At 37.1% G+C, this 26,998-nt stretch overlaps 1 protein-coding gene across 6 annotated transcripts in view; it reads left to right on the plus strand.

The window, feature by feature from the left end:
* The window catches only part of DGKB (diacylglycerol kinase beta), a 703,373-nt gene extending 678,228 nt beyond the window's left edge, over window positions 1-25,145 (plus strand). For all 6 annotated transcript variants that reach the window (XM_029233668.1, XM_029233663.1, XM_029233664.1 and 3 more), the window contains one exon: window positions 24,223-25,145. In XM_029233668.1, coding sequence (XP_029089501.1) covers window positions 24,223-24,330 — 108 coding nt within the window. In that variant the 3' untranslated portion in view covers window positions 24,331-25,145. The remainder of the gene's footprint in view (window positions 1-24,222) is intronic.
* The last annotated feature ends 1,853 nt before the right edge of the window (window positions 25,146-26,998 follow it).

The following is a 26,998-nucleotide window of genomic DNA, read 5'->3' on the forward strand; positions in this document are numbered from 1 at the left end:
TTAAAACTCATGCAGAATAGAATAGTGCATGAAACCTGCAGGTTACCTAACTCTTGAATCTCCCAAGACCCTTGCGTTAAGTCTATTAAGTTTAAATAATATTAAATAATAGCTAATGTACCAGGTTGATTTCCTGGAAATTAGGCTTATTTTGAAAATTTTATAAGTATATTATTTTCTCATTAAAAGTTACACAGCTATTGAAACATGACACTTGCTTCCTTTGCAGACACACCATATTTTTTAACCCTCAGTAGATATTTATTAATAAATTAATAAGAAACTCCTATTGAGCTGTTGTTGCATTTTCAAAGTAAGTTATACCATTGAACTAGTAGTACTTGCGTAAGCCATTGAAATCAGAGAAAATTGGCACTCTTTTTTTTTTTTTAGGTAAGAAGTAGATTTATCTAGAGAGATACAAATTCCACAGACAGAATGCGGTCTGTCTCAAAAGGCGAGAGCAGCCCTGAAATATGGGGTGGTTAGTTTTTATGGGCTGGGTAATTTCTTAGACTAAAGAGTAGGAGGATTATTCCAACTCTTTTGGGGAAGGGGTGGGGATTTCCAGGAATTGGTCACTGCCCACTTTTTGGCCTTTTATGGTTGGCCTCCAGAACTGTCATGGCGCCTGGGGATGACAGACACATCATTTTTAAAGAATCTTAAGCGGCTCTGATGGCTTACTTTAGAGGGGGAAAAAAGCAGGCAAGGTAACATGTATATTTTTAGTGATAAAAGAAAAAGAGTAACCCATAAATTATCGGTAGGAAAATTGTTAATAGGTAGGTGTAGACAGTGAATATTTTTTTGATATGCCTGGAAATTGCATTTTGCCTAATACTTAAATACAAAATAAGAATAAATCTTAAGAAAATACTGCCATTTGTTATTCCATGAGTCTAAATCTTGATATTTTGAGGAACAGAAAGTTAACTAACAGTCTTCTGTCATCTTGAGACATATTTGGATAATCAGATTGCTGTTCTGGTGGGTATACTTTTTAAGGTGTGAGTGGTAGTGAGACTCCAAAAGCAGTTAAATAAAACATAAACTAAAAGTGTCCTGTTACCTAAGACTTCACTGGTAAATACTCTTACATAATTTTGCATTTCTAAGCCTTTTTTCCCCAAAGACTGGCACGTTAGTGTTTAGTGGCATTAGTTTGCGTGTTCCGTTCCCCTGTTACTTATGCATTAATTAGTTTTGTTTACCTGTGCATAATTTTTTCCTAATTTCACAACAGTTTTTTTTTTTGGTAATTGACAATGCAATTTACTGCATATGCACTTTCTGGCCCCCAAACAAGAATGTTAAGGTGTAAAGCACCAACCTCTTCATCTCAGACTGTTAAGAAAAAGGATTGGTTGTGACTAATTTCCAATTAATTTGCAGTGGTTACAGGGAACACAACAATTGCACCTACTAATTAAAATTTAAAATATTCCAAAGTGTCATCTTTAGGTGTCTTTGGAATATATAATTTCCATTTTGGTTCATTGCTGGATCTGTAACACCCATGAGCTTGACAGCTCTATTAATTTAAAGACTCAGTAATACCTATTAGTACAAAACATGAAAAAAAATACCATTAATCATTTATTTTAATTTTGCAGCTCTGTCATTTTCTCAGTATGTTTTGAAATTATCATGACACCATAATGTGCACAAATCGACTTGGATGAAGGGGAAGCGGATCACACTACTTAGGAGAGATACTGAAGTATGTTATTAGAGCTTAATTAATGCCAAACTGATTAGATTTGATTGCATTTTACACAAAAATATTTTAAAGAATTTTTTCTTACTATATTATATTTTAAAAGTTATCCCAAACACGTTATATTTACAATTATACTTACCTTTTTATAGCTCTTTTCTTTAATACATTCTATTTAAACATTATGAAACGAACCTACATTGTTCTCTTATTTTTCATTGTGAAACCTGAATTAATCTAGTCATTTTTAATTTAGAAAAGTTCATTTCAGTTTAGCTCAAAGAAAATAGCATCTCTCATAGATACGTTCTTTGATAGGAACTCCTAACCCAAAGTGGACACAATGTCCAAAGACACGAAAGGGCAAAAATTGAAATGAGAAATGTACTAAGTATATAATATCTTATGCATTTATACGGATGTGATCCAGGACTGCTCAACACACTAAAAGTGATAAAATTATATGCACTTAACAGAATTATGTCATTAGCTTTCTAGCATACCAATAGTTATTTTATTTATATTTATATCTGGTTCAAAATTGAATATATTTCTCTAGAATGCGTAAAGTTAATAGTCTCTTAGTTGATGTGCATCATCGTACTAGTATGTAGATTTGATTTCTTTCCAGAGCAGTTAGAGGTCTCTCTTCTTGTGGCTACAAACTGTAGAATCATTAGGCCTGAGCCTGACTTTTCTCCCACAGTCTGCCTTGTGGAAGACCTTATCTAGCTCTTCATTTCTTCTGATTTTGTGTATTATAATTAGAAAATATGGCTAACATATTCTAAGCTTTTCCCTCAAAAGGCAACTTACTGTATTGTTGCAAGTTGTAAAGAGTAAGCTTTCTTATCCACTAACAGAGCACAGTGTTTCATAGAGATATTCCCAGGATGGGTTACCAATTTCAAACAAGAATTTGAATGAAAAAACTTAACAAAAATACACTGAACAGAATTTAATAATTTATTGTTTTTATTTTCTTGAATAGTCAGAACACAGTTGCACATGTCTTATTTGAGAAGACTTTAAAAAAATGAGAGGATTTTAACATGTTACAGATACACCTCGGAGATATTGCAGGTTCAGTTCCAGACCACTACAATAAAGCAAATATTGCAGTAAAGCAAGTCACATGAATGTTTTTGGTTTCCCAGTGCCTATAAGTTATGTTTATAGTATACTGCAGTCTATTAAGTATGCAATAGCACTGTTTCTAAAATAGAATGTACAAACCTAAATTTAAAAATACTTTCTTGTTAAAAAATGCTAACTATCATTTGATCCTTCAGTGAGTCATAATCTTTTTGCTGGAGGAGGGTCTTGCCTGGATGTTGATGGCTGCTGACTGATCAGGGTGGTGGTTGCTGAAGGTTGTGGTGGTTTTGGCAATTTCTTAAAATAAGACAGTGATGAAGTTTGCTGCATCGATGGACTCTTCCTTTCACAGTCAAGTTCTCTGTAGCATCAATACTGTTTGATAGCATTTTACCTACAAGAGAACTTGTTTCAAAACTGGGGTCAATCCTCTCAAACCCTGCCACTGCTTTATCAACTAAATTTATGTAATATTCTAAGCCCTTTGTTGTCATTTCAACAGTCTTCACAGAATCTTCACCAGGAGTAGATTTCATCTCAAGAAACCATTTTCTTTGCTCATCCTTAAGAAGCAACTCCTCATCTGTGAAAGCTTTATCATGAGATTGTAGCAATTCAGTCACATCTTCAGGCTCCATTTCTAATTCTAGTTCTTCTAGTTCTCTTGCTATTTTCACCACATCTATAGTTACTTCCTCCACTGAAGTCTCGAACCCCTCAAAGTCATATATGAAGGTTGGATCAACTTCTTCCAAACTCCTATCAATGTTGATATTTTGACCTCTTCCAATCAATCAGGTATGTTCTTAGTGGCATCTAGAATGGTAAATCCTTCCCAGAAGGTTTTCAGTTTACTTTGCCCAGATCCATCAGAGGAACCACTATCTATGGCAGCTATAACCTTACAAAATGTGTTTCTTAAATAATAAGACTTGAAGGTCAAAATTACTTCTCGATCTATGGACTGCAGAATGGATGTTGTGTTCACAGGCATGAAAACAACAGTAGTCTCATTGTACCTCTCCATCAGAGCCCTTGGATGACCAGGTACATTGTCGATGAGCAGTAATATTTTGAAAGGAACCTTTTTTTCTGCGCATTAGGTCTCAACACTGGGCTTAAACTATTCAGCAAACCATGTTATAAACAGATGTGCTGTCATCCAGGCTTTGTTGTTCCATTTAGAGAACACAAGCAGAGTAGATTCAGCATAATTTTTAAGGGGCCTAACATTTTCAGAATGGTCAATGAGCGTTGGCTTCAACTTAAAGTCACCAGCTGTGTTAGCCCCTAACAAGAGGCAGTCAGCCTGTCCTTTGAAACTTTGAAGCCAGGCGTTCGCTTCTCCTCTACAGCTATAAAAGCCCCAGATGGCATCTTCCAGTGTAAGGCTGTTTTGTCTACATTGAAGATTTGTTGTTTAGTATTGCCACCTTCATTAACTATCTTAGCTAGATCTTCTGGATAATTTGCTGCAGCTTCTACATCAGCATTTGCTGCTTCACCTTGTACTTTTTTGTAATGGAGACGGCTTCTTTCCCTAAACCTCACGAACCAACCTCTGCTAGCCTCAAACTTTTCTCCTGCAGCTTCCTCACCTCGCTCAGCCTCCATAGAAATGAGAGTTAGGGCCTTGCTCTGGATCAGGCTTTGGCTTAAGGGAATGTTGTGGCTGATTGTCTTCTGTCAGAGCGCTAAAACTTTCTCCATCTCAACAATAAGGCTGTTTTGCTTTCTTATCATTCATGTGTTAGCTGGAGTAACACTTTTGGTTTCCTTCAAGAACTTTTTCGCTGCATTCACAACTTGGCCGTTTTGTACAAGCGGCCTAGCTTTTCGCTTGTCTCAGCTTTTGGCATGCCTTCCTCATTAAGCTTAATCATTTCTAGCTTTGGATTTAAAGTGAAAGATATGTGACTCTTCCTTTCATCTGAACATTTAGAGGCCATTGTAGGGTCATTAACGGGCCAAATTTCAATATTGTTGTGTCTTAGGGGATAGGGAGGCCCGGGGAGTGGGAGAGAGATGGGGGAATGGCCAGTCGTTGGAACAGTTAAAACACACAAAATTTATCTGTTAAGTTTGCCATCTTATATGGGCACAGTTCATGTTGCCCCAAAACAATTACAATAGTAACATCAGAGGTAACTGAGCACAGATCACCACAACAAATAGAATAATAATGAAAAAGCTTGAAACATTGTGACAATTGCCAAAATGTGACACAGATACATGAAGTGAATGAACGCTCTTGGAAAAATGGTGTGCACAGACTTGCTTGATAGAGGGTGGCCACAAGCTTTCAATTTGTAGAGAGAGAAAAAAACCAGCAATATCTGCAAAGCACAATAAAGTGAAGTGCAGTAGAAGGAGGTATGCCTGTACATTGCTTTATCCTTGTCACAATTTCACGGGGCAAACAAAACAGATATTTACTATTAAATGTGATTTTGAAATCAGTAAATAAAAATTAAGAAAAGAGTACAACTACTTAATCCAAGTCAGGCATATCAGTGATTGATTTCTTCATTCCTTCAGCAAATTCTTACTGAATTTCTTCTTTACAAACGTGCTGAATTTTGTCCTAGAGTGTTATAATGGAGAGAAAACAAAACAAAGACATGATCTCTGAGCTCTTTTCAGGTATTCATTACTCAAAGAATCACACAAATATAAAAATTCAAGAAAGATGTAAGGTCCGTGAATGAAAGGTTCACGGTACTGTGAACTGTGACACTATGGAACTATGGTAATAAGAGAAGGTACAGCAGAGAGATTTGACCTTGTCAGAGGAGATCCAAGAAGACTTTCAAAGAAACTCAAAACAGACCTGAGAACTACAGGATGAGAAGCATATGACTAGGCATAACAGAGGGAAGAGTGTTCGATGCAGAGGGAACAACATGGGTGGGAGGGAGCATGGTGTTTACAAGGAAGGATTTGAAAGATGACATGATGGCTGTGGAACAGAAGGAAGGGAGTTGTGGGGTGAGGCAGGTGATTCCATGGGAATCTGATCTGCAGGACCTTCAATCATACAGGAAGAATTTTTAGCTTTAGTTTAAGAGTCAGGAGGAACTAAAGAGAGTTTAAGCAGGAAGTTGATGTGATCAGATTTGCATGGTGATAAGATCATTGTAGGTGGGGAATAGATTGGAAGGGAAGACAACGAATCAGGAGATTTCTGCAATTGTTCAGGCCTTAGAATGGTGGTGATGGAAAGACGAAAAAAACAGTCAAGAGATACAGAAAATATTTGAGGGATAAAACTGATCAGACTTCGTAATAGATTGGTTATAGGAGGAAAAGGAAGATGCCAGGGATGATCCATATTTCTGGCTTGAACAACTGAATAAATGATGGAACAATTATCTGAAATAGGAGAACTTGGAAAGTAATCAGGCTATGTCCTCTCTACTCCAATTTAATTCAAATAATTATGCTCCCTAATCAATATCTTAGTCACATTATTAGGAATATCAATTATCATTGCATTATGGGATTGCAATTTTTTATGAATAACATGTCAACATGTTGACTAGATTACCATGAAATAGTTTAACGTTGATGAGAAAGTCTTTCGGTCAATGCTGTGATGCTCCAAATAATTAAGGATCTAGCTGAGATTAGAAATTGGGTCATTAAAGAAGTTTCTTCTCACATTTTTGTCAGTATGGGCTTTTGGTCTCCCTTGGTTTAAAACACCCATACTTTCTGGGGGTTAGTAAATGCCTGACATGGATTTTTTTCTAGTCTTTCCTTTGGTAGACCTGGAGCCTGGCATGTGACTGAAATCCTACCAGGTGCTTCTGGCCTCCTCAGAGAGAAGGCAGATGGCCATAAATGTCATCTCTCAGTGTCACCCAAGGAATCCCAAAAGCCTTGTTGTCTCAGATGGGAGAGAGGTTAGCAAAATGTGTTTTCCATTGGACTAAACATAATTATGTTTAAAATAATAGGTAACAGTTATTAAGCATATAAATGACAGGCATAGCCTCTTTTGGTACTTCTAGTGGTCTTTTTAAGTAGGTGTATCATTATCCTCATTTGGTAAATAGAGACTGAGGCTCAAAAATATTAGATCCTTTGGCCAGTGGCCAAGCTGGCACTCAAACCCTTGCCTCATGTCCTGAATCCATAATCTTAGCCCCAATGCTACGTGAAAAAACCTTGTAAAAAAGGATATGTGAAATATTATGAAGAAGTAGAATCACAAGTTGTGAATATATCGCTAATATTCTCTGGTTATAGTCAAAGAGGAGAATTTTTTGTATTGTTTTGTTCTTTTTTAAAGTTTTTGTTTCTTTTTTCCCACATAACAAAATATTTGGAGAGACCCTAGGAAAAGAAAAATAGTTACTGTGTTAAAGTTGTGGCTATAATTTTTCTGTAAAGACATGAAAATTATAAAAACATTTTAAAAAATGTCATTGACCTTCCCTGGTAACCAACTTACAACCATAAAATAAAAGGAGAGCCAAATTTATATCTTAAAAGAGATTTCAAATCCAGGTATGAATATTTCCCATGCAATGTGGCCAAATAGCCCATCACTTTCAGGAGAAAGTTTCTCTTTTCTTATTACCATACCTATTTAAAATTCCTGTGAATTTAATCAGCAAGTAAACCTCTCAAACCCATTTGTTAGAGATTTTATTGTAAATCTTCACAATGATTTCTTTGAATCTGATGTTAGATCAAAGACTTTGACATTAAATTTGGAAATTACTATCATTCCAGAAAATAATGGCTGGAATCATAAAGAAGCTGGCACAGGGATTTTAGAAAATTGTTATGTTTCATTGCTTTGCTTTTTGGCAGTTATGGACCTGAAAATTTTAGCGTGCTCTTTATTCCTGCTGTCATATGGCTCAGCTACATGCATGAATTCAAAATGGTTTCCATTATTGGAAAGAGACAGTCTTACTCCAGAATCAAGCTAGGTAACTTTTAATGTTCCAGGTAATTGCTAAATTAAGCTTTCCCTACAGATATTTTATGGCATTTATTTTGCTCTGAAAACCCCATTCATTTTTAAGGTAGCTGAATAAATCCAGTGATAATAAACTCTTAAAGAGGTGAGTCAAGGAAAGAAAATTTTGGCTAGTTACGGGGAGAATATTTAAAAAGGAAAATGCTACCTGCTGATGTACTTTCTAAGAAACACAGTATCATTAAGCCCACCGTGGTGCAAAGCAATAAAGAGATTAAACATTTAAGCCAAATTTGATCAGTTGATATGCTACCAAAATTGGGAAAGCTAGTGTATGTTCTAATTCAGAATTTTCACAGAAGGAATTCTGAATGGTGGCACTCAGTATAGCAAAGACATGCCATTTGAAACTATTTCCACTTTTATTCATCTTTTAGCTATTGACCAATTAAGTCATCATTTTAAATTAAAATTGCTTTCTTCCACCTTATGCCTCATAATTCTAGATGCAATTTTCAGTATTTGACTGTAATTGCATCAGGGGTCAGCAGGTAATGGTCTTTGGGCCAGATCTGCACAGCTACCTGTTTTTGCATAGTCAAAGACTTAAGAATATATTTTGCATTTTTAAATGGTTGAAAAAAATCAAAAGAATAGTAATAGTTCATAATGTTAAAATTACATGAAATTCACATTTTAGTTTCCATACATAAAGTTTTACTGGAACACAGTCACATCCATTTATTTACATTAAGTCTGTGGATACTTTTGTGCTACAGTGGCAGAGACCTCATAGACCACAAAGCCTAAAATATTTACCATATAGACCTTTACAGAAAATGCTTGCCAACCCCTAAACTGCATAAGCATCCTATAGTATGTAACTCTCAAATATGATTTCTAGATTTAGAATTAATATAAACAGTTTAGTAGCTTACATCACTTATATGCAAACGATTGTGACAAATGGAGGCGTGCCTAGCCTAGATACATGTAATTTGAAGGTCTCGCCCTCAATAGAAGAAGAATAGGCCTCTCTGAAGATTGATTGGAAATGTTTGTATGATGGTACTTCCTTCCTTTTTTTTTTCCTCCTACCTCCCTGGCTACTGGTCTGCATATTCTTTCATAGTATCTCACTCCTACTTCACTATTATATGTCCATGTTCCTCCGTTATGCAGTCTAATGTCTGATATTCACGTTTGATACACATTTGTCCTTTAGTAATCTCTTTTCAATGGATGATGTTATTTATAGGATTGTTACACCCAAATCTGTCTCGAGACCTGTTCTCCCTTCTGAACACCAGACTTTCATATCCCAAAGACACTAAGCAGCTCCTTTAGAATGTCACACTCAACAGAGTTCACTAACTTCCTGGTTCTCACTCCTGCCAAAAATACATCTCTTTCTATAAAAAACCACCACCACACACACATAGCAAACAAAGCTAAAAGCATGAAAGTCATACTAGAATCTTTCTCTTTTCCAATACTCCACACATCCATCATGTCCTGCAGATTGTACCTCCTTGCTATCTCTCAAATCTGCCCTGTATTCTATCCCCATTGCCACTGCTGCAAGTAAAATCCATTTTACTTCTTTCTACATTATTTTATTCACCTCCCATCTGATCTCCCTGTCTCTGTTATGGCACACAGCCCCTAAGCTACACTTCCAGAGTGATGCTGCTAAGACTCAGTTTAATTATGTCCGCTCCTTCCCCCATGATCTTAATGGCATTGTTTTGTGCTCGCATTGCATTCTGAGAATATCTCCATAGCACAATGCGTGTTACATCCTACCACTGCATGTGTTACCATCATTTGACTATGTGCACCTCAGTTATGTTTTAAAAAGTATCTGTTCAACTTGGAATCGCCAGCACTAAGCTGAAATAAGCTGGTACCTAGTAGATTAACAATAAGGCTAATTAAACGAGTTAAATTAGGTTATTTGGTTCCATTGATATTAGCTTTCAGCTATATGTTTGGGGGGTGAGTATAAGAAGGTGCTGGTCATTCGTTTACTCAGTCAGATTTTGATAGGTCTTACCCCTTAGAAAGAGAAGTAAATGACAGATAGACCAGGGCTTCCCAAATTGAAGCATGCATGTGAATCACCTAGGGATCTTGTTACAAAGCAGAATCTGATTCAGGTCTTGGGTGGGACTGGGAGTCTGCATTTCTAACAATGAAGTCAGTGTTCCTGGTTTGTGAACCACATTAGGAGAACCAAAGCACTAGAGAGGAAGACAGTTCACTGCAGAGGGATTTTTGCTTTTGCTGTTGTTAATTTTTCTTTTTTAATTGTCTGTGGCTCTATTTTTTCCTTTCATTTTTTAAATTTTTAACATCTTTATTGGAGTATAATTGCTTTACATTACAATGTTGTGTTAGTTTCTGCTGTATAACAAAATGAATCAGCTGTATGTATGCACATATCCCCATATCCCCTCCCTCTTGTGACTCCCTCCCACCCTCTCTATCCCACCCCTGTAGTGGGTCACAAAGCACTAGGCTGATCTCCCTGTGCTATGTGGCTGCTTCCCACTGATACCTGTTTTACATTTGGTAGTGTATATGTGTCAATGCTACTCTCTCACTTTGTCCCAGCTTACCTTTCCCCCTCCCCGTGTCCTCAGGTCCATTCTGTACATCTGCGTCTTTATTCCTGTCCTGCCCCTAGGTTCTTCAGAACCGTTTTTGTTTTTTAGATTCCATATGTATGTGTTAGCAAACGGTAATTCTTTTTCTCTTTCTGACTTACTTCACTCTGTATGACACACTCTAGGTCCATCCACCTCACTACAAATAACTCAATTTCGTGTCTTTTTATGGCTGAGTAATATTCCATTGTATATATGTGCCACATCTTCTTTATCCATTCATCTGTCAGTGGACACTTAGTTTGCTTCCATGTCCTGGCTATTGTAAATAGAGCTGCAATGAACATTTTGGTACATGACTGTTTTTGAATTATGGTTTTCTCAGGGTATATGCCCAGTCGTGGGATTGCTGGGTCATATGGCAGTTCTATTTGTAGATTTTTAAGGAACCTCCATACGGTTCTCCATAGTGGCTGTACCAGTTCACATTCCCACCAACAGTGTAAGAGTGTTCCCTTTTCTCCACACCCTCTCCAGCATTTATTGTTTCTAGATTTTTTGATGATGGCCATTCTGACTGGTGTGAGATGATATCTCATTGTAGTTTTGATTTGCATTTCTCTAATGATTAATGATGTTGAGCATCCTTTCATGTGTTTGTTGGCAATCTGTATATCTTCATTGGAGAAATGTCTATTTAGGTCTTCTGCCCATTTTTGGATCGGGTTGTCTGTTTTTTCGATATTGAGCTGCATGAGCTGCTTGTATATTTTGGAGATTAATCCTTTGTCCATTGCTTCGTTTGCAAATGTTTTCTCCCATTCGGAGGGTTGTCTTTTTGTCTTGTTTATGGTTTCCTTTGCTGTTCAAAAGCTTTGAAGTTTCATTAGGTCCTATTTGTTTATTTTTGTTTTTATTTCCATTTCTCTAGGAGGTGGGTCAAAAAGGATCTTGCTGTGATTTATATCATAGAGTGTTCTACCTATGTTTTCCACTAAGAGTTTTATAGTGTCTGGCCTTAGACTTAGGTCTTTAATCCATTTTGAGTTTATGTTTGTGTATGGTGTTAGGAAGTGTTCTAATTTCATTCTTTTATATGTAACTGTCTAGTTTTCCCAGCACCACTTATTGAAGAGGCTGTCTTTTCTCCATTGTATACTCTTGCCTACTTTATCAAAAATAAGGTGGCCATATGTGCTTGGGTTTATCTCTGGACTTTCTATCCTGTTCCATTGATCTATATTTCTGTTTTTGTGCCAGTGCCATACTGTCTTGATTACTGTAGCTTTGTAGTATAGTCGGAAGTCATGGAGACTGATTCCTCCAGCTCCATTTTTCTTTCTCAAGATTGCTTTGGCTATTCGGGGTCTTTTGTGTTTCCATACAAACTGTGAAATTTTTTGTCCTAGTTCTGTGAAGAATGCCATTGGTAGTTTGACAGGGATTGCATTGAATCTGTAGATTGCTTTGGGTAGCATTGTCATTTTCACAATGTTGATTCTTCCAATCCAAGAACATGGTATATCTCTCCATCTGTTTGTATCATCTTTAATATCTTTCATCAGTGTCTTCTAGTTTTCTGCATACAGGTCTTCTGTCTCCTTAGGTAGGTTTATTCCTACATATTTTATTCTTTTTGTTGCATTGGTAAATGGGAGTGTTTCCTTAATTTCTCTTTCAGATTTTTCATAATTAGTGTATAGTAATGCAAGAAATTTCTGTACATTAATTTTGTATCCTGCTACTCAACCAAATTGATTGATTAGTTCTAGTAGTTTCCTGGTAGCATCTTTAGGATTCTCTATGTATAGTATCATGTCATCTGCAAACTGACAGTTTTACCTCTTCTTTTCTGATTGGGATTCCTTTTATTTCTTTTTCTTCTCTGATTGCTGTGGCTAAAACTTCCAAAACTATGTTGAATAATAGCAGTGAGAGTTGGAAACCTTGTCTTGTTCCTGATCTTAGTGTAAATGGTTTCAGTTTTTCACCATAGAGAACGATGTTGGCTGTGGGTTTGTCATATGTGGCCTTTATTATGTTAAGGTAGGTTCCCTCTATGCCTACTCTCTGGAGCATTTTTATCATAAGTAGATGTTGAATTTTGTCAAAAGCTTTTTCTGCATCTATTGAGATTGTCATATGGTTTTTATCCTTCAGTTTGTTAATATGGTGTATCACATTGATTGATTTGCATATATTGAAGAATTCTTGCATTCCCGGGATAAACCCCACTTGATCATGGTGTATGATCCTTTTAATGTGCTGTTGGATTCTGTTGGCTAGTATTTTGTTGAGGATTTTTGCATCTGTGTTCATCAGTGATATTGGCCTGTAATTTTCTTTTTTTGTGACATCTTCGTCTGGTTTTGGTATCAGGGTGATGGTGACCTGAAGAATAAGTTTTTTTGTTTTTGTTTTGTTTGTTTGGTTTTTGTGGTACGCGGGCCTCTTACTGTTGTGGCCTCTCCCGTTGTGGAGCAACAGGCTCCGGATGCGCAGGCTCAGCGGCCGTGGCTCACGGGCCCAGCCGCTCCTCAGCATGTGGGATCTTCCCAGACCGGGGCACGAACCCGTGTCCCCTGCATCGGCAGGTGGACTCTCAACCACCATGCCACCAGGGAAGCCCAAGAATAAGTTTAAAAGTGGTTTTCCCTCTGCTTTATTTTGGAAGAGTTTGAGAAGGATAGGTGTTAGCTCTTCTCTAAATGTTTGATAGGATTCACCTGTGCAGCCATCTTGTCCTGGGCTTTTGTTTGTTGGAAGATTTTTAATCACAGTTTCAATTTCAGTGCTTGTGATTGGTCCGTTTATATTTTCTACTTCTTCCTGGTTCAGGAAGAACCAGAAGGTTGTGCTTTTCTAAGAATTTATCCATTTCTTCCAGGTTGTCCCTTTTATTGGCATATAGTTGCTTGTAGTAATCTCTCATGATCCTTTGTATTTCTGCAGTGTCAGTTGTTACTTCTCCTTTTTCATTTCTAATTCTGTTAACTTGAGTCTTCTTCCTATTTTTCTTGGTGAGTCTGGCTACTGGTTTTTCAGTTTTGTTTATCTTGTCAAGGAACCAGCTTTTAGTTTTATTGATCTTTGCTATCGTTTCCTTCATTTCTTTTTCATTTATTTCTGATCTGATCTTTATGATTCTTTCCTTCTGCTAACGTTGGGATTTTTTTGGTTCTTTTTTCTCTAATTGTTTTAGGTGTTAGGTTAGGTTGTTTATTTGAGAGTTTTCTTGTTTCTTGAGGTAGGATTGTATTGCTATAAACTTCCCTCTTATTAGTGCTTTTGCTGCATTCTATAGGTTATGGGTCATCGTGTTTTCATTGTCATTTGTTTCTAGGTATTTTTTGATTTCCTCTTTGATTTCTTCAGTGATCTCTTGGTTATTTAGTAGCGTATTGTTTGACCTCAATGTGTTTGTATTTTTTACAGATTTTTTTTCCTGTAATTGATATCTAGTCTCATAGCATTGTGGTCAGAAAAGATACTTAATACAATTTCAATTTTCTTAAATTTTCCAAGGCTTGATTTGTGACCCAAGATATGGTCTATCCTGGAGAATGTTCCATGAGCACTTGAGAAGAAAGTGTATTCTGTTGTTTTGGGATGGAATTTTCTATAAATATCAGTTAGATCTATCTGGTCTATTGTGTCATTTAAAGCTTGTGTTTCCTTATTTATTTTCATTTTGGATGATCTGTCATTGGTGTAAGTGAGGTGTTAAAGTCCCCTACTATGATTGTGTTACTGTCAGTTTCCCCTATTATGACTGTTAGCATTTGCCTTATATATTGAGGTGCTCCTATGTTGAGTGCATAAATACTTACAATTCTTCTATCTTCTTCTTGGATTGATCCCTTGATCACTATGTAGTGTCCTTCTTTGTCTCTTGTAATAATCTTTATTTTAAAGTCTGTTTTGTGTGATATGAGAATTGCTACTCTAGCTTTCTTTTGATTTCCATTTGCATGGACTCTGTTTTTCCATCCCCTCACGTTCAGTCTGTGTGTGTCTCTAGGTCTGAAGTGTGTCTCTTGTAGACAGCATATATATAGGTCTTGTTTTCGTATCCATTCAACCAGTCTATGTCCTTTGGTTGGAGCATTTAATCCATTTACATTTAAGGTAATTATGATATGTATGTTCCTATTACCATTTTCTTCACTGTTTTGGGATTGTTATAGTAGGTCTTTTCCTTCTCTTGTGTTTCCTTCCTAGAGAAGTTCCTTTAGTGTTTGTTGTAATGCTGGTTTAGTGGTGCTGAATTCTCTTAACTTTGCTTGTCTGTAAAGGTTTTAATTTCTCCATCAACTCTGAATGAGATCCTTGCTGGATAGAGTAATGTTGGTTGTAGGTTTTTCCATTTTATTACTTTAAATATGTTCTGCCACTCCCTTCTGGCTTGCAGAGTTTCTGCTGAAAGGTCAGCTGTTAACCTTATGGGGATTCCCTTGTATGTTATTTGCTGCTTCTCCTTTGCTTCTTTTAATATTTTTTCTGTGTATTTAATTTTTGATAGTTTGATTCATATGTGTCTTGGCGTGTTTCCCCTTGGATTTATCCTGTATGGGACTCTGCACTTCCTGGTCTTGATTGACTGTTTCCTTTTCCATGTTAGGGAAGTTTTCAAATAAAAGCTCTTCAAATATTTTCTCAGACCGTTTCTTTTTCTCTTCTTCTTCTGGGACCCCTATTATTCAAATGTTGGTGCGTTTAATTTTGTCCCAGAGGTCTCTGAGACTGTCCTCAGTTCTTTTCATTCTTTTTTCTTTATTCTGCTCTGAGGTAGTTATTTCCAGTATTTTATCTTCCAGGTCACTTATCTGTCCTTCTGCCTCAGTTATTCTGCTGTTGATTCCTTCTAGAGAATATTTAATTTCATTTATTGTGTTGTTCATCATTGTTTGTTTGCTCTTTAGTTCTTCTAGGCCCTTGTTAAATATTTCTTGTATTTTCTCCATTCCTTTTCCAAGATTATGGATCATCTTTACTATCATTACTCTTGAGTTCTTTTTCACGTAGACTGCCCATTTCCTCTTCATTTGTTTGGTCTGGTGGGTTTTTACCTTGCTCCTTCATCTGCTGCATATTTCTCTGTCTTCTCATTTTATTTAACTTACTGTGTTTGGGGTCTCCTTTTCACAGGCTGCTTGTTCATAATTCCCGTTGTTTTTGGTGTCTGCCTCTGTGGGTGAGGTTGGTTCAGTGGCTTGTGTAGGCTTCCTGGTGGAGGGGACTGGTGGCTGTGTTCTGGTGGGTGGGGCTGGATCTTATCTTTCTGGTGGGCAGGACCACGTCAGGTGGTGTGTTAGGGGTTTCTGTGAAGTTATTATGATTTTAGGCAGCCTCTTTGCTAATGGGTGTGGTTGTGTTCCTGTCTTGCTAGTTGTTTGGTATGGGGTGTCCAGCACTGGAGTTTGCTGGCTGTTGGGTGGAGCTGGGTATTAGCGCTGAGACAGAGATCTCTGGGAGAGCTCTCACCGATTGATATTACATGGGGATGGGAGTTCTCTGGTGGTCCAGTGTCCTGAACTTGGCTCTCCCACCTCGGAGGCTCTGGCCTGACAGCAAGCCAGAGCACCAAGACCCTCTCAGCCACATGGCTCAGAAGAAAAGGGAGAGCAAAAGAAAGAAATAGAAAAAAAGAAATTAATTTTAGAAAGGAAAAGAAATTTTTTAATAGAAAATAACAATAATTTTAAAAAAGAGAGCCACAAAACCAATAAAGAAATCCACCAATGATAACAAGCGCTAAACACTAAACTAAGATAAACATAAAAATCAGAAACAAGTCAGTTGCAGACAGCAAACCCCAAGTCTACAGTTGCTCCTAAAGTCCACCGCCACAATTTTGAGATGATTCGTTGTCTATTCAGGTATTCCACAGATGCAGGGTACATCAAGTTGATTGTAGGGATTTAATCCACTGCTCCTGAGGCTTCTGGGAGAGATTTCCCTTTCTCTTCTTTGTTCGCCCAGCTCCTGGGGTTCAGCTTTGGTTTCGGCCCCACCTCTGCATGTAGATCACCCTTAGGCGTCTGTTCCCCACCCAGACAGGAGGGGGTTAAAGCAGCGGCTGATTAGGGGGCTCCTGGTCATTCAGGCCAGGGGGAGGGAGGGGTACAGTAGTCATAATTGGAATGCAGGGCCAGCCTGTGGTGGTAGAGGCCGGTGTGATGTTGCAACAGCCTCAGGCATGCCCTGTGTTCTCCCGGGGATGTTGTCCCTGGATCATGGGACCCTGGCAGTGGCGGGCTGCACAGGCTCCTGGGGTGGGAGGTGGTGTGGATAGTGACCTGTGCTCGCACACAGGCTTCTTGGTGGCTGCAGCAGCAGGCATTAGCGCTTCATGCCCATCTCCGGGATCCGAGCTGATAGCTGCAGCTTGCGCCTGTCTGTCTGCGAAGCTTGTTTAGGCAGTGCTCTGAATCCCCTCTCCTCGTGCCCCCCTGAACAATGGTCTCTTGCCTCTTAGGCAGTTCCAGACCTTTTCCCGGACTCCCTCCCAGCTAGCTCTAGCGCCCTTCAGTCTGTGTTCACACAGCCAAACCCAGTCCTCTCCCTGGGATCTGACCTCCGAAGCCTGAGCCTCAGCTCTGAGACCCCCACCCCGGCGGGTGAGCAGACAAGCCTCTCAGGCTGGTGAGTGCTGCTCGACACTGATCCTCTGTGCGGGAATCTCTCCGCTTTGCCCTCCACACCCCTGTTGCTGTGCTCTCCTCCGTGGCTCCACAGCTTCCCCCCTGCCCACCCCCAGTCTCCACCGGTGAAGTGGCTTCCTAGTGTGTGGACACCTTTCCTCCTTCACAGCTCCCTCCCACTGGTGCAGGTCCTGTCCGTATCCTTTCGTCTCTGTTTATTCTTTTTTCTTTTGCCCTACCCAGGTACGTGGGGAGTTTCTTGTCTTTTGGGAGGTCTGAGGTCTTCTGCCAGCATTTAGTAGGTGCTCTGTAGGAGTCGTTCCACATGTAGATGTATTTTTGATGTACTTGTGGGGAGGATGGTGATCTCCACGTCTTACTCCTCTGCCATCTTGAAGGTCCCCTCATTGTTAATTTTTTTAACACTGATATCAAAATAATATGTGCACATTAAAAAAACCAGAATGTATAGCGTTCCAAGAAAAACAGCTAGCCTCTGTCCCATCATCTCTGTGTCACCAGGTCCACTCTTTGATTCTTTGGCTGTCTCTTCTGATTGTTTACTGCATGTCTGTAAACAATCTGCTTTGCTGTAATTTTTTTGACTTAGTAGTTTTAGGTATAGTCTACTTAATTTATGCTATAGAAAGTGTTTTTTAATACTCTTACATTACTCCATTTAACTCTTAATAATAGTTAATATGTACTGAGTGATTTTTATGTGCCAGGTAACATTCTAAGCATTTTGTGTACATTGATTCATTTAGTCCTTACAAGAAACCAATGAAATGGACACTATATTAAAGTCTCTATAGTATTTTTTTTAATAATACTAAAAAGAAAAATTTTTTTTATTTATTTATTTATTTTTGGCTGCATTGGGTCTTTGCTGCTGTGCGTGGGCTTTAGTTGTGGCGAGCGGGGCTACTCTTCGTTGTGGTGCACGAACTTCTCATTTCAGTGGCTTCTCTTGTTGCAGAGCATGGGCTGTAGGCACGTGGGCTTCAGTAGTTGTGGCACACGGGCTCAGTAGTTGTGGCTCATGGGCTCTAGAGCACAGGTTCAGAAGTTGTGGCGCACGGGCTTAGTTGCTCCATGGCATGTGGGATCTTCCCAGGCCAGGGCTTGAACCCCTGTCCCCTGCATTGGCAGGCGGATTCTTAACCACTGTGCCACCAGGGAAGCCCAAAGTCTCTACAGTATTGATGAGGGAAATGAATTATAGTCATCTGCCCAAAGTCTCCAGATAGGAAGTGGTGGACCCTGGCAGTCTGATTTTTAACCAGTACGCTGTTCTGCTTCTGAAGAAAAATTTTATTTAAATCAATATAAAACATGTAATGATTGAGATTATGAAAATGTTGTCAACTGTAGAACCAAGTACTGTCACACAATTACATTTTCTTTCCTATAAAGCTTTTATAATCTCTTTTTTCTTCGTAAAGTCATCATTATAATAATTCTAATTTTTTAAAACTACACAGTATCAATTAATCTATAATCCCCACTCCCTTCTTTATATGGCAGAAGCCCTTCCCTGCAGGTTTCTTGCTAGATTTCTTGCAGATCTCTCATCCTGGGTCTCAGTTGGATACTCTTTTTGTTGTTATTCTTGTTCTTAATAAACTTAATTTTTACAGCACTTTTAGGTCCGCCATAAAATTGAGACAAAGGTACAGAGATTCCCCATATACTTCCCACCACCCGACACACATAGCCTCCCCACTAGCAGAACTCCCCACTGAAATGGTATCTTTGATATAATCAATGAACCTACATTGACACATCATAATCATCCAAAGTCCGTAGTTTGCACTAGGGTTCACTCTTGGTGTTGTTCATTCTATGAGCTTGGACAAATGTGTAATGTCTTGTATCCATCATTATAACATCCTAAATAATATTTTCACTTCCCTAAAAATCCTCTGTGCTTCATCTATTCATCACTCTCCCCCATAAACCCTGGCAACCACTTATCTTTTAACTGTCCCCGTAGTTTTCCCTTCTCTAGAATGTCATATAATTGGAATCATACAGGATGTAGCCTTCTCACATTGACGTCTTTCACTTAATAATATGCATTTAAGTTTCCTCCATGTCTTTTCATGGCTTGATAGGTCATTTCTTTTTAGCACTGAATAATATTCCTTTGTCTGGATATACCACAGTTTATATATCCGTTCACCTACTGAAGGGCCTCTTGGTTGCTTCCAAGTTTTGGCAGTTACGAAAAAAGCTGCTGCAGACATCTGTGTACAGGTTTTTGTGCAGACATATGTTTTCACCTTTTTTGGTTAAATCCCAGGAGTGCAGACACTGGATCATATGATAAGAGTATATTTAGTTTTGTAAGAAACCTCCATACTGTCTTCCAAAGTGGCTGCGCCATTTTGCATTCCCAGCACCTATGTATGGGAGTTCCTGTTGCTCCACATCCTCACCAGCATTTGGTGTTGTCAATGTGACCCTCTGTTTTTTTAATCTTTCTTAGCTCACGCATCTGTTCTGCTGGAGAACACACTCAAAAATGTTTCAAAGGACACATAAATGGTAAACTCTCTAGAACCTTTTATGAATGAAAGTATCTTCATTGTACCCTTGCATTTAATCAATCCACTAAGTGTAGAATTCTAAGATAAAATTAACTTTTCTTCTGAGGTTTGAAGGTTTTTCTCCATTTTCTTCCACCACTCATGTTTTTGAGAAGCTTAATGCCATGCTGTTTTTTATTTTTCTGTAAGTGACCTGTTTTTCCTCTCAGAGGGCATTTAGAATCTTCTTTATCTCACTGTGCTTTGAAATTTCAAAATAATGTGTTATTTGAGCTGGGCAGGACAGGGGTCAAAGTTTGAGGGAAGGTTCTCCAAAGCACTAATTGACACAGAAGTGCAGAGGTGGGAATTAACAAGGAGTGCTTGGGAGATTTGAGTCAGCTTTCAAAACCCAGCTCTTGTACTTACCAACTTGAGTGGTGTAGTGCAAGTTACAGAACCTAAGTTTCTGTCCTGTATCGTAAAATAAGGGTGTTGACACCTACCTCCCAGCGTTGTTGAGAGGGTAAAATTAGATAATATATTTTAAAAATTATGAAAAAATATTCTTTTGATATTAGGTATGAGAATTCATTGAAGACAGAATAGATCCATCTTTATTCCGATCTTATCAGGATGCTTTGATAAGCACTTGCTTCGGTAGATGTGTCATTCAGGGACTGGGTGTTAAGTAGGGTGTTCCTATCACATGAGGAAGAAAAATAACTACTCTTCACAATGAAGAGTATTAGGAATAGTTGATGCTGAGAGACAGGGAGCTAGGAAAGAAAATTGCAATGAGCTGGGCCAAATACTGCTTGGAGAATGAGTGCAGGAAGACCTTCCAGTCTTCCTCAATTTTAGTTGGACTAAAAGTCTTCAGAGAGAACACGAAAGTCTAGTGGGACTAGACACTGTTCACCGTGTACTGTAAGATATAAACCTCTCTTCTATCCCTTTTAGGACACTGTTTTTCAATTCTATGTTCTTTGATAATATTACTTTTATGGGAGTAGACTTCTGTCAAGAGCAACTCAAAGAGCTGGATGAAACAGGTAGCATGTGAATAACGGTGTGTAAAGCACTTAGCATAATACTCAGCACACAGTAAAAGCCAAATCTTGTTATTTTTATTCTTGTTATTATTGGTCATATTACAATTATGAGGTGGAGCTCTCTATCACACCATGCAACCCTGACAATGTCATAGAAACAAGAAAACTGTGCCTTATAATCCTTCATCTGGTTTCTATATGTGAATTTTTATTTCATATTGAATAATTATAAAACTGAAACTGAAATCAATTTTTTTCTGTTTATATTTTTAGATGTGTCCAATCTTAATTTGAAATAGGAAGACAGAAGTAGAAAGAGTCATGAGACTTTTGCTGCTGTTGTTTTCCAAAGGAATAGATGATAAGTAAAAATGAAGAGTTCTTAATAGAACATCATTCTAATTCTGACAGTATCTATCTTGCATTTTTAGCAATGCTCTTCGACCTTCGTACAGCCATTCCAGCTCCTAGGAGCCCCATCACCATTGCTTATGAGTGCCCACAATTCTCTCTCAATTATAATCTCAGGTTCTCTTCCAAACTAAACAGTCTTGCAAACTGCCTTGCCCATAGCTGGTGCTCCATAAATATTTGATGTATTGAGAAACAACTAAGAAGTGACTACCTGACTCTTAAAAAAAATGGAAACACTCAAAGAGAACCTAATGTTTGGTTCGTGTTTTCAGATTGCTGAGACTTAATATAATAAAATCTTTGGGGGATAAAATCTGCTCCTTACTCCGTATTGTTTTTCTTGTAGGTAACAGGTTCTCAAAAAAAGTAGTAATAAAAATATAAGGATGTGGAGTTGAAACAGGCATGTGAGTCATCCCATGCCTGGTGAGGCGCCCTTAACCAGGTTCCCCCAACACGGGCCATCTGAACCTAAATTACACTTAGTTCTCTACAGCTTTCTGAAACCTCACCTGGACTTGCTGTGACTACAGTACCAACAGTTCACCTGGACTGGAATTTTTCTCATCCTTAATGGAGTAGTTTTTGCTCTGCTCAAATATACAAAGACCTATAATTATCTGATGACATAATGTATGCAAAGAGCCTGGATACATACTAGACATCTCATGAGTGCGAGTTTCCTCCATGTAATCTCCCCTAAGAGGAAAACAGCCAATTGTTTCTCATTTTTATGAATAACAGACAGAAAGATGTAGATTGCATTTTGTACGGAAATAATGTTAAATTAAAGAAAGAGTTGTGTACCTTGACCATAGGAGTGCTTAAACAACCAAGAAGATAGATTACAGATAATTTTAAAAATAGGACCATTATCCTGCTTTGAAACTATAACCTAGAATTCGAATTAGTCAGTAGTATGGATTAAGGGTCCCATTGTGTCAGGAGCACTGAATGAGATACTGTGCTATTTTTCAAAGGAATAGCAACATGTGATTTCTTTTAAAAGGGATTGTTAATAAAAAGATAGCTATGATCAAAGAAAATCCAAATAACTTAAAAAATACAAAGGGCAAACAAAATCTCATACACAATAAGTTGCGGTATTTTGGCTATGCTTTGCCATAAATTGATGCTAATCTTTTGTGACTAGAATGATATATTTCTTCCAACATCTTAACAACAATAATTTGTTAATAATGATCTTTTTTTCCAAAAGGCCCTAATATTATCATACCCTCTAAAGGATTTAGTCCAGCAACTGTGAATCAGAAATCTTTATTTTTTTTACCTTAGCTACTTACGTTCTGTTTGAATCTAAGGTTATGACATAAGTAATATGTGTTAACTGCCTCATCAGGTACTCATTTTAAACTAACATTTTTTTATAAAAAGATTCATTTTTATTTTCAGCGTTAAAAAAAAAATAGTGCCTTTCTGCTTAGCCTTGTATTTCAGCATCTATAACACTATTGAATGTGCTTGTTAAATTTCTCTTTCTTACTTGACTATAATTTACTGAGGGTAGAGATTGTACTTTGTTTGTTAGAGGTTCATGGTACAGTGCCTGAGGCATAGTAGGGGCTTGATACATTTTGTGAAATGAATAAATGAGTGAATGATGGTGTATTAGGTTTTATACTCTAGAGGAGTATAAAATCAATGGCATAAGGTAGGGCGTAATTTGAAAGTGAATTATTAGGAGAGAAAATCTGGTAGAGATCTTTTTCAATCTACATAGATAGGTGCATTCTAGCATCTTAACTGTCTGGCTATTGATTCCCCAATTCATAAGATAAGAAAAATAAAATAAATTGAAATCAGATATCCAGAGAGTTTGAGGCTGGTTTAGCCTGGTGGCCTTTTACAGGTGCAATTTATCTTTACAGTACAAAGAACACTGAATCTTCCCAGAATAACCTGATTCCAACAGAGTTAAATAAAGAGTTGTTCGTTTATCCTGATTTTTAACATAGTTCTGTCTTTCTAGACTGTGAAGTAAATCTCCATTTCCCAACAGCCCCAGTGCTGATTTTAATGATCGTGTCCACGTGACATCCACTTTTTTTTGTTTCATTGCTATTAGTCAATGACAAGTGAAGGATATTCAGTTTAACTTGAAAATGTCAGCTATGCACTTTAAGAGATATATTTTCGCAGCTTTTAATGAGGTGGTGTTTCTTTTTGAAAGAAATACTCATCTCTGATGCGGGTGCTGTGCTGGTGACAACTGATATTTAATAAGCGATGGTTCTTATATTAGTCGCAGTTCTCTAAAGAAAATGTCTCAGATTGCTTTTGAAAAACTCTTAGCGTCACTAGCCCAAAGGCAAGATGTGACCTTTTTATTACATAATGAGAATCATTTATTATCTTACAATGTATCTTAAAGTCACAGACAAAATGCCACTTTGATAATTGCTTTCAATTAGCTTTGAGCATAGCATATATTCATAAAATGTCTTCTCTAATTTAGGCTTGAATTAGAGAAAATTGCAGACATAATCTACTTTAAGGTTGTCTCATTTAAGGTGATTCGTAGTTTTATTTCAAAGAAATCAAAAAGAGTAGCTTTAGAACAGTCTCTCAGAATGTTTTAAGCAGGCTTTTCAATATTTGATTCTATTCTATTACCAATTAATTAACAAATTAGAAAGCTAGTTCATCATTTCTGACCTTTTATGCACGCTAACTTTTGACTTTCATTCGTAATGATTGTTTTGAAATTAAGCCCTGCAGTTCATATTGAAAGAGAGAAACAATCTGATTAGCAGAGTAAATAAGGCTTGCCTTGATATCAAGTACGTCTTGATGTTGGGCTATAACTGGGATTCTGAATACTATAATGGTGCAGCCTTTCCTATCTTAAGTAAATAATACATAACTAATGGTCAATAAATTATACTAGCTAATCACGTGGCATGAACAAGGAATTTGGGGGTGTTATTACAAGAGAGGTTAGAAGTAATATGATATTTAAAATGTAATTTCAATTAAATTTAATTTCTTGGTATCACCCTGAGCATTGGAATATAGTTTAAATAACATACCTTATCTTCCTTAAAAATATTTTTGAAATAATAGAAACTCTGAAAATACATTTTGCACTTGTGTTGTTTCAGTAATTCAGGGGATATTATTAACCTTAAGAGAGATTCTCAGAAATTGGTGTTGTATCTGGAGATTACCGTACCCTCTTTGTCTTTTTTTTCCCCTAGATAAAAATTATGCACAAGAACCAAGCCCCGATGCTGATGGGCCCTCCTCCAAAAACCGGGTTGTTCTGCTCCCTCATCAAAAGAACAAGAAACCGAAGCAAGGAATAATCCTGTATCTTTTCATTCTTAGAGATTTAATTAGCATAATTGGGCCATGGAACACTTATGCTGGAAATCGTTGAACAATTTCAAGTCTCCTGCTCATGCAAAATCATGGAATTGGTTTAACAGTTTTTGTTACTGAGTTAATGTAAAATCCAGCTATTAGAAAATTTAATGTCTCAGTTTTTATAAGCATCTTTGCATGAAGAAAGCAGAAGTTTACATGAAGTGATACTGCCTATTTTTGTTGCATGCATTCCCATAAATTTTTTTGTCTCCTACCCATTCCTTCTCCAATTTCCATTTACTAACCTTTAAAAAAACCTGTACAACAAAAAAAGGAAATATCACGGGAAATGTGATTACAGTTATTAATAAGCACTACTTAATAATGCTACAATAATCATAATTGCAGATTGCTATACTTTTCCCTTTAGAATCAAACAGTATATCAATGATCTTTGACCTGTGAGTTGAGGAGAAGCTTTTAATTGAAAGGTTTTGTTAAATAGTTGTCTACTTGCTGTATCTAAGTAGTTTTTCTTCGACATCTTGATGCTTCTGAGTGGAATTTAAGATATCAGGTATAAAGTATTCTTATGCTAAGAAGTAGGAAGTGGTTTTTAGTTTGTTTAGTTTTGTTTTTAATTCCAGACATAAGTGGAAACATATTACTTGGCAGTAAAGTATGTTAACATGGCAAGCCTTATTCCCTTCTGCATGTGAATTTAGAAGAAAATTCTTAATCACAACAGTAACCAAATAGATGTTTGAAACTATGTGCCTAATAAACTGTGTTTCCCACCAAAGATTCAGAAAAAGATGCTTTGAGAGAAATGGGTTAATGCATAAGTAATTAAGCATTGTGGAGAAAATCTGTGGTTCTAATGTGCAATTTTGTGATGACTAAAACTCTGGAAGAGAGTGAATTACCCATTAATTATAATTAAAATTCTCACTTTTCACAGACAATAAGCCGTACGACACAATCAAAGCTCAATGGCTGATTTCTTGCTTTTTTGGCCATTTATAAGTATAGACGTCTGTAATTTTTAATGGGTCAGTTAAGTACACTTGAGAAAGTAAATGATTGTATCAGTTCCTTTCTAGTATAAATTGATACCTGTAATAATATTGAGCTCATTGAAGTTAATCATGCATGCATTTGCACCCTCCCCCTCACCGCCTCTACTCCCATCTCTGTGACATTTCAAATATTTATTTGGAAATAACGGCCTAGATTCTTGTTAAAGTATTTCATGGCCTGGGTGGATTCTCTGATTGTTTGAAGAAATTATGGAATAGTATTTTTTAAGTGTTTCATTAAGCCTATGATATAAAATGAAATGCTGTTCTGAGCAGATTTGGTATTGTTCATTCATATTGACCTGCATCTTATCATTGTATGTTTTATGTTTTCAAATGTGCCATAAGGAAAACAAGTGCTTGAAGTGCATGATTTATTAGTTTCTCTCTCCACTCTGCATTAAAGTACTAATGATTTATCAGTTCTATTTTTCTATTGATTCATTCATCTTTGAATTACAAATAACATTTAGTGATTCTGTTGAACATAATCCTGAGCATGGATTTATGGATTTCAAGTGAAATTGCTATAATTTTTGTTCTTTGATTTGAAGACTCAACTGAATGCTGTTATGTAAAATGGCTACCCTCAAGCATTGTGCTATAATGGAAGATTATGTATAAAGCGTATTCTTTTAGTGTTCCAGGAACATTGGATGGTAAATATCAATCAACAATAAGTTTAATTGCTTTGAAAATAAAATCTTTTGAATAAATTAAGACATAATTTAACATTCTCAGGAAAATTATCATTACAATTGCAAATGTAGCACAGCAATCACTTGCCCTTGTATAATAAAAAAAAAAAAAGTTATTTGGCAGAGCTGTAATCAAGACCAGAAGAAATCTCAAAGCAGTAACAAATGCATTACTGATGTCATGTTACATAACACACACATTGATTTTGTGTATCTATGGTTACAGGTAATAAATATTTTCACATAAACTGACAAAATTTTCTACAATGGGCAGGCAGGCTTTGTGTCAAAAACATATTCTGAAGCCACTAATTACTTTATGTCCAGTACAACATACCGTTATTTCTTGGCTACCTTTTATAGTATATAGTTTGAAGGCGGCAACAGTTTGTGAATCATTTTTAACAGTCTGTGCAATGAAAAGCTGTTGAATAGACAGTGGGATGAGAGAAATCAAACAGCCGGCCTATCAGACTTCAATCGTTGAAATAATGGGATGCAGCTTTACTTCACTGTAGGTATATCATAATTAGTGATGATCGTAGTTACATTCTCAGTCGGTAGGATTCATTGGTACCAATAATAAATGTTCAAATAGGAATCAAACTTTACTTTTCCCAACTCATTTTCTAAAGATACTGATGAGCTTGCCCTTCGAGTATACTACTCCTGGGGTTTGGAAAGTAGTTTTTAAAAACCTACTTTGATGGTTTTGAAATCAGAGGAGGTGTTCTCCCCATTTTTATGACAGCTTCAAGTGAAGGATATATATTTTAAGAAAAACTCCAAACTGAAAGCTCCATGGTATATAGGAATATTAAATAATGTTAGCTTTGGAAGATGGAAACTTTTCTTACGTGTGTGTAGGTGAGTGTTTGCGTTGTTGAGTC

This window comes from Monodon monoceros, unplaced genomic scaffold, assembly GCF_005190385.1.
Source record: "Monodon monoceros isolate NGI ecotype Baffin Bay Population unplaced genomic scaffold, NGI_Narwhal_1 Super_Scaffold_2, whole genome shotgun sequence".
NCBI classification, from domain to species: Eukaryota; Metazoa; Chordata; class Mammalia; order Artiodactyla; family Monodontidae; genus Monodon; species Monodon monoceros.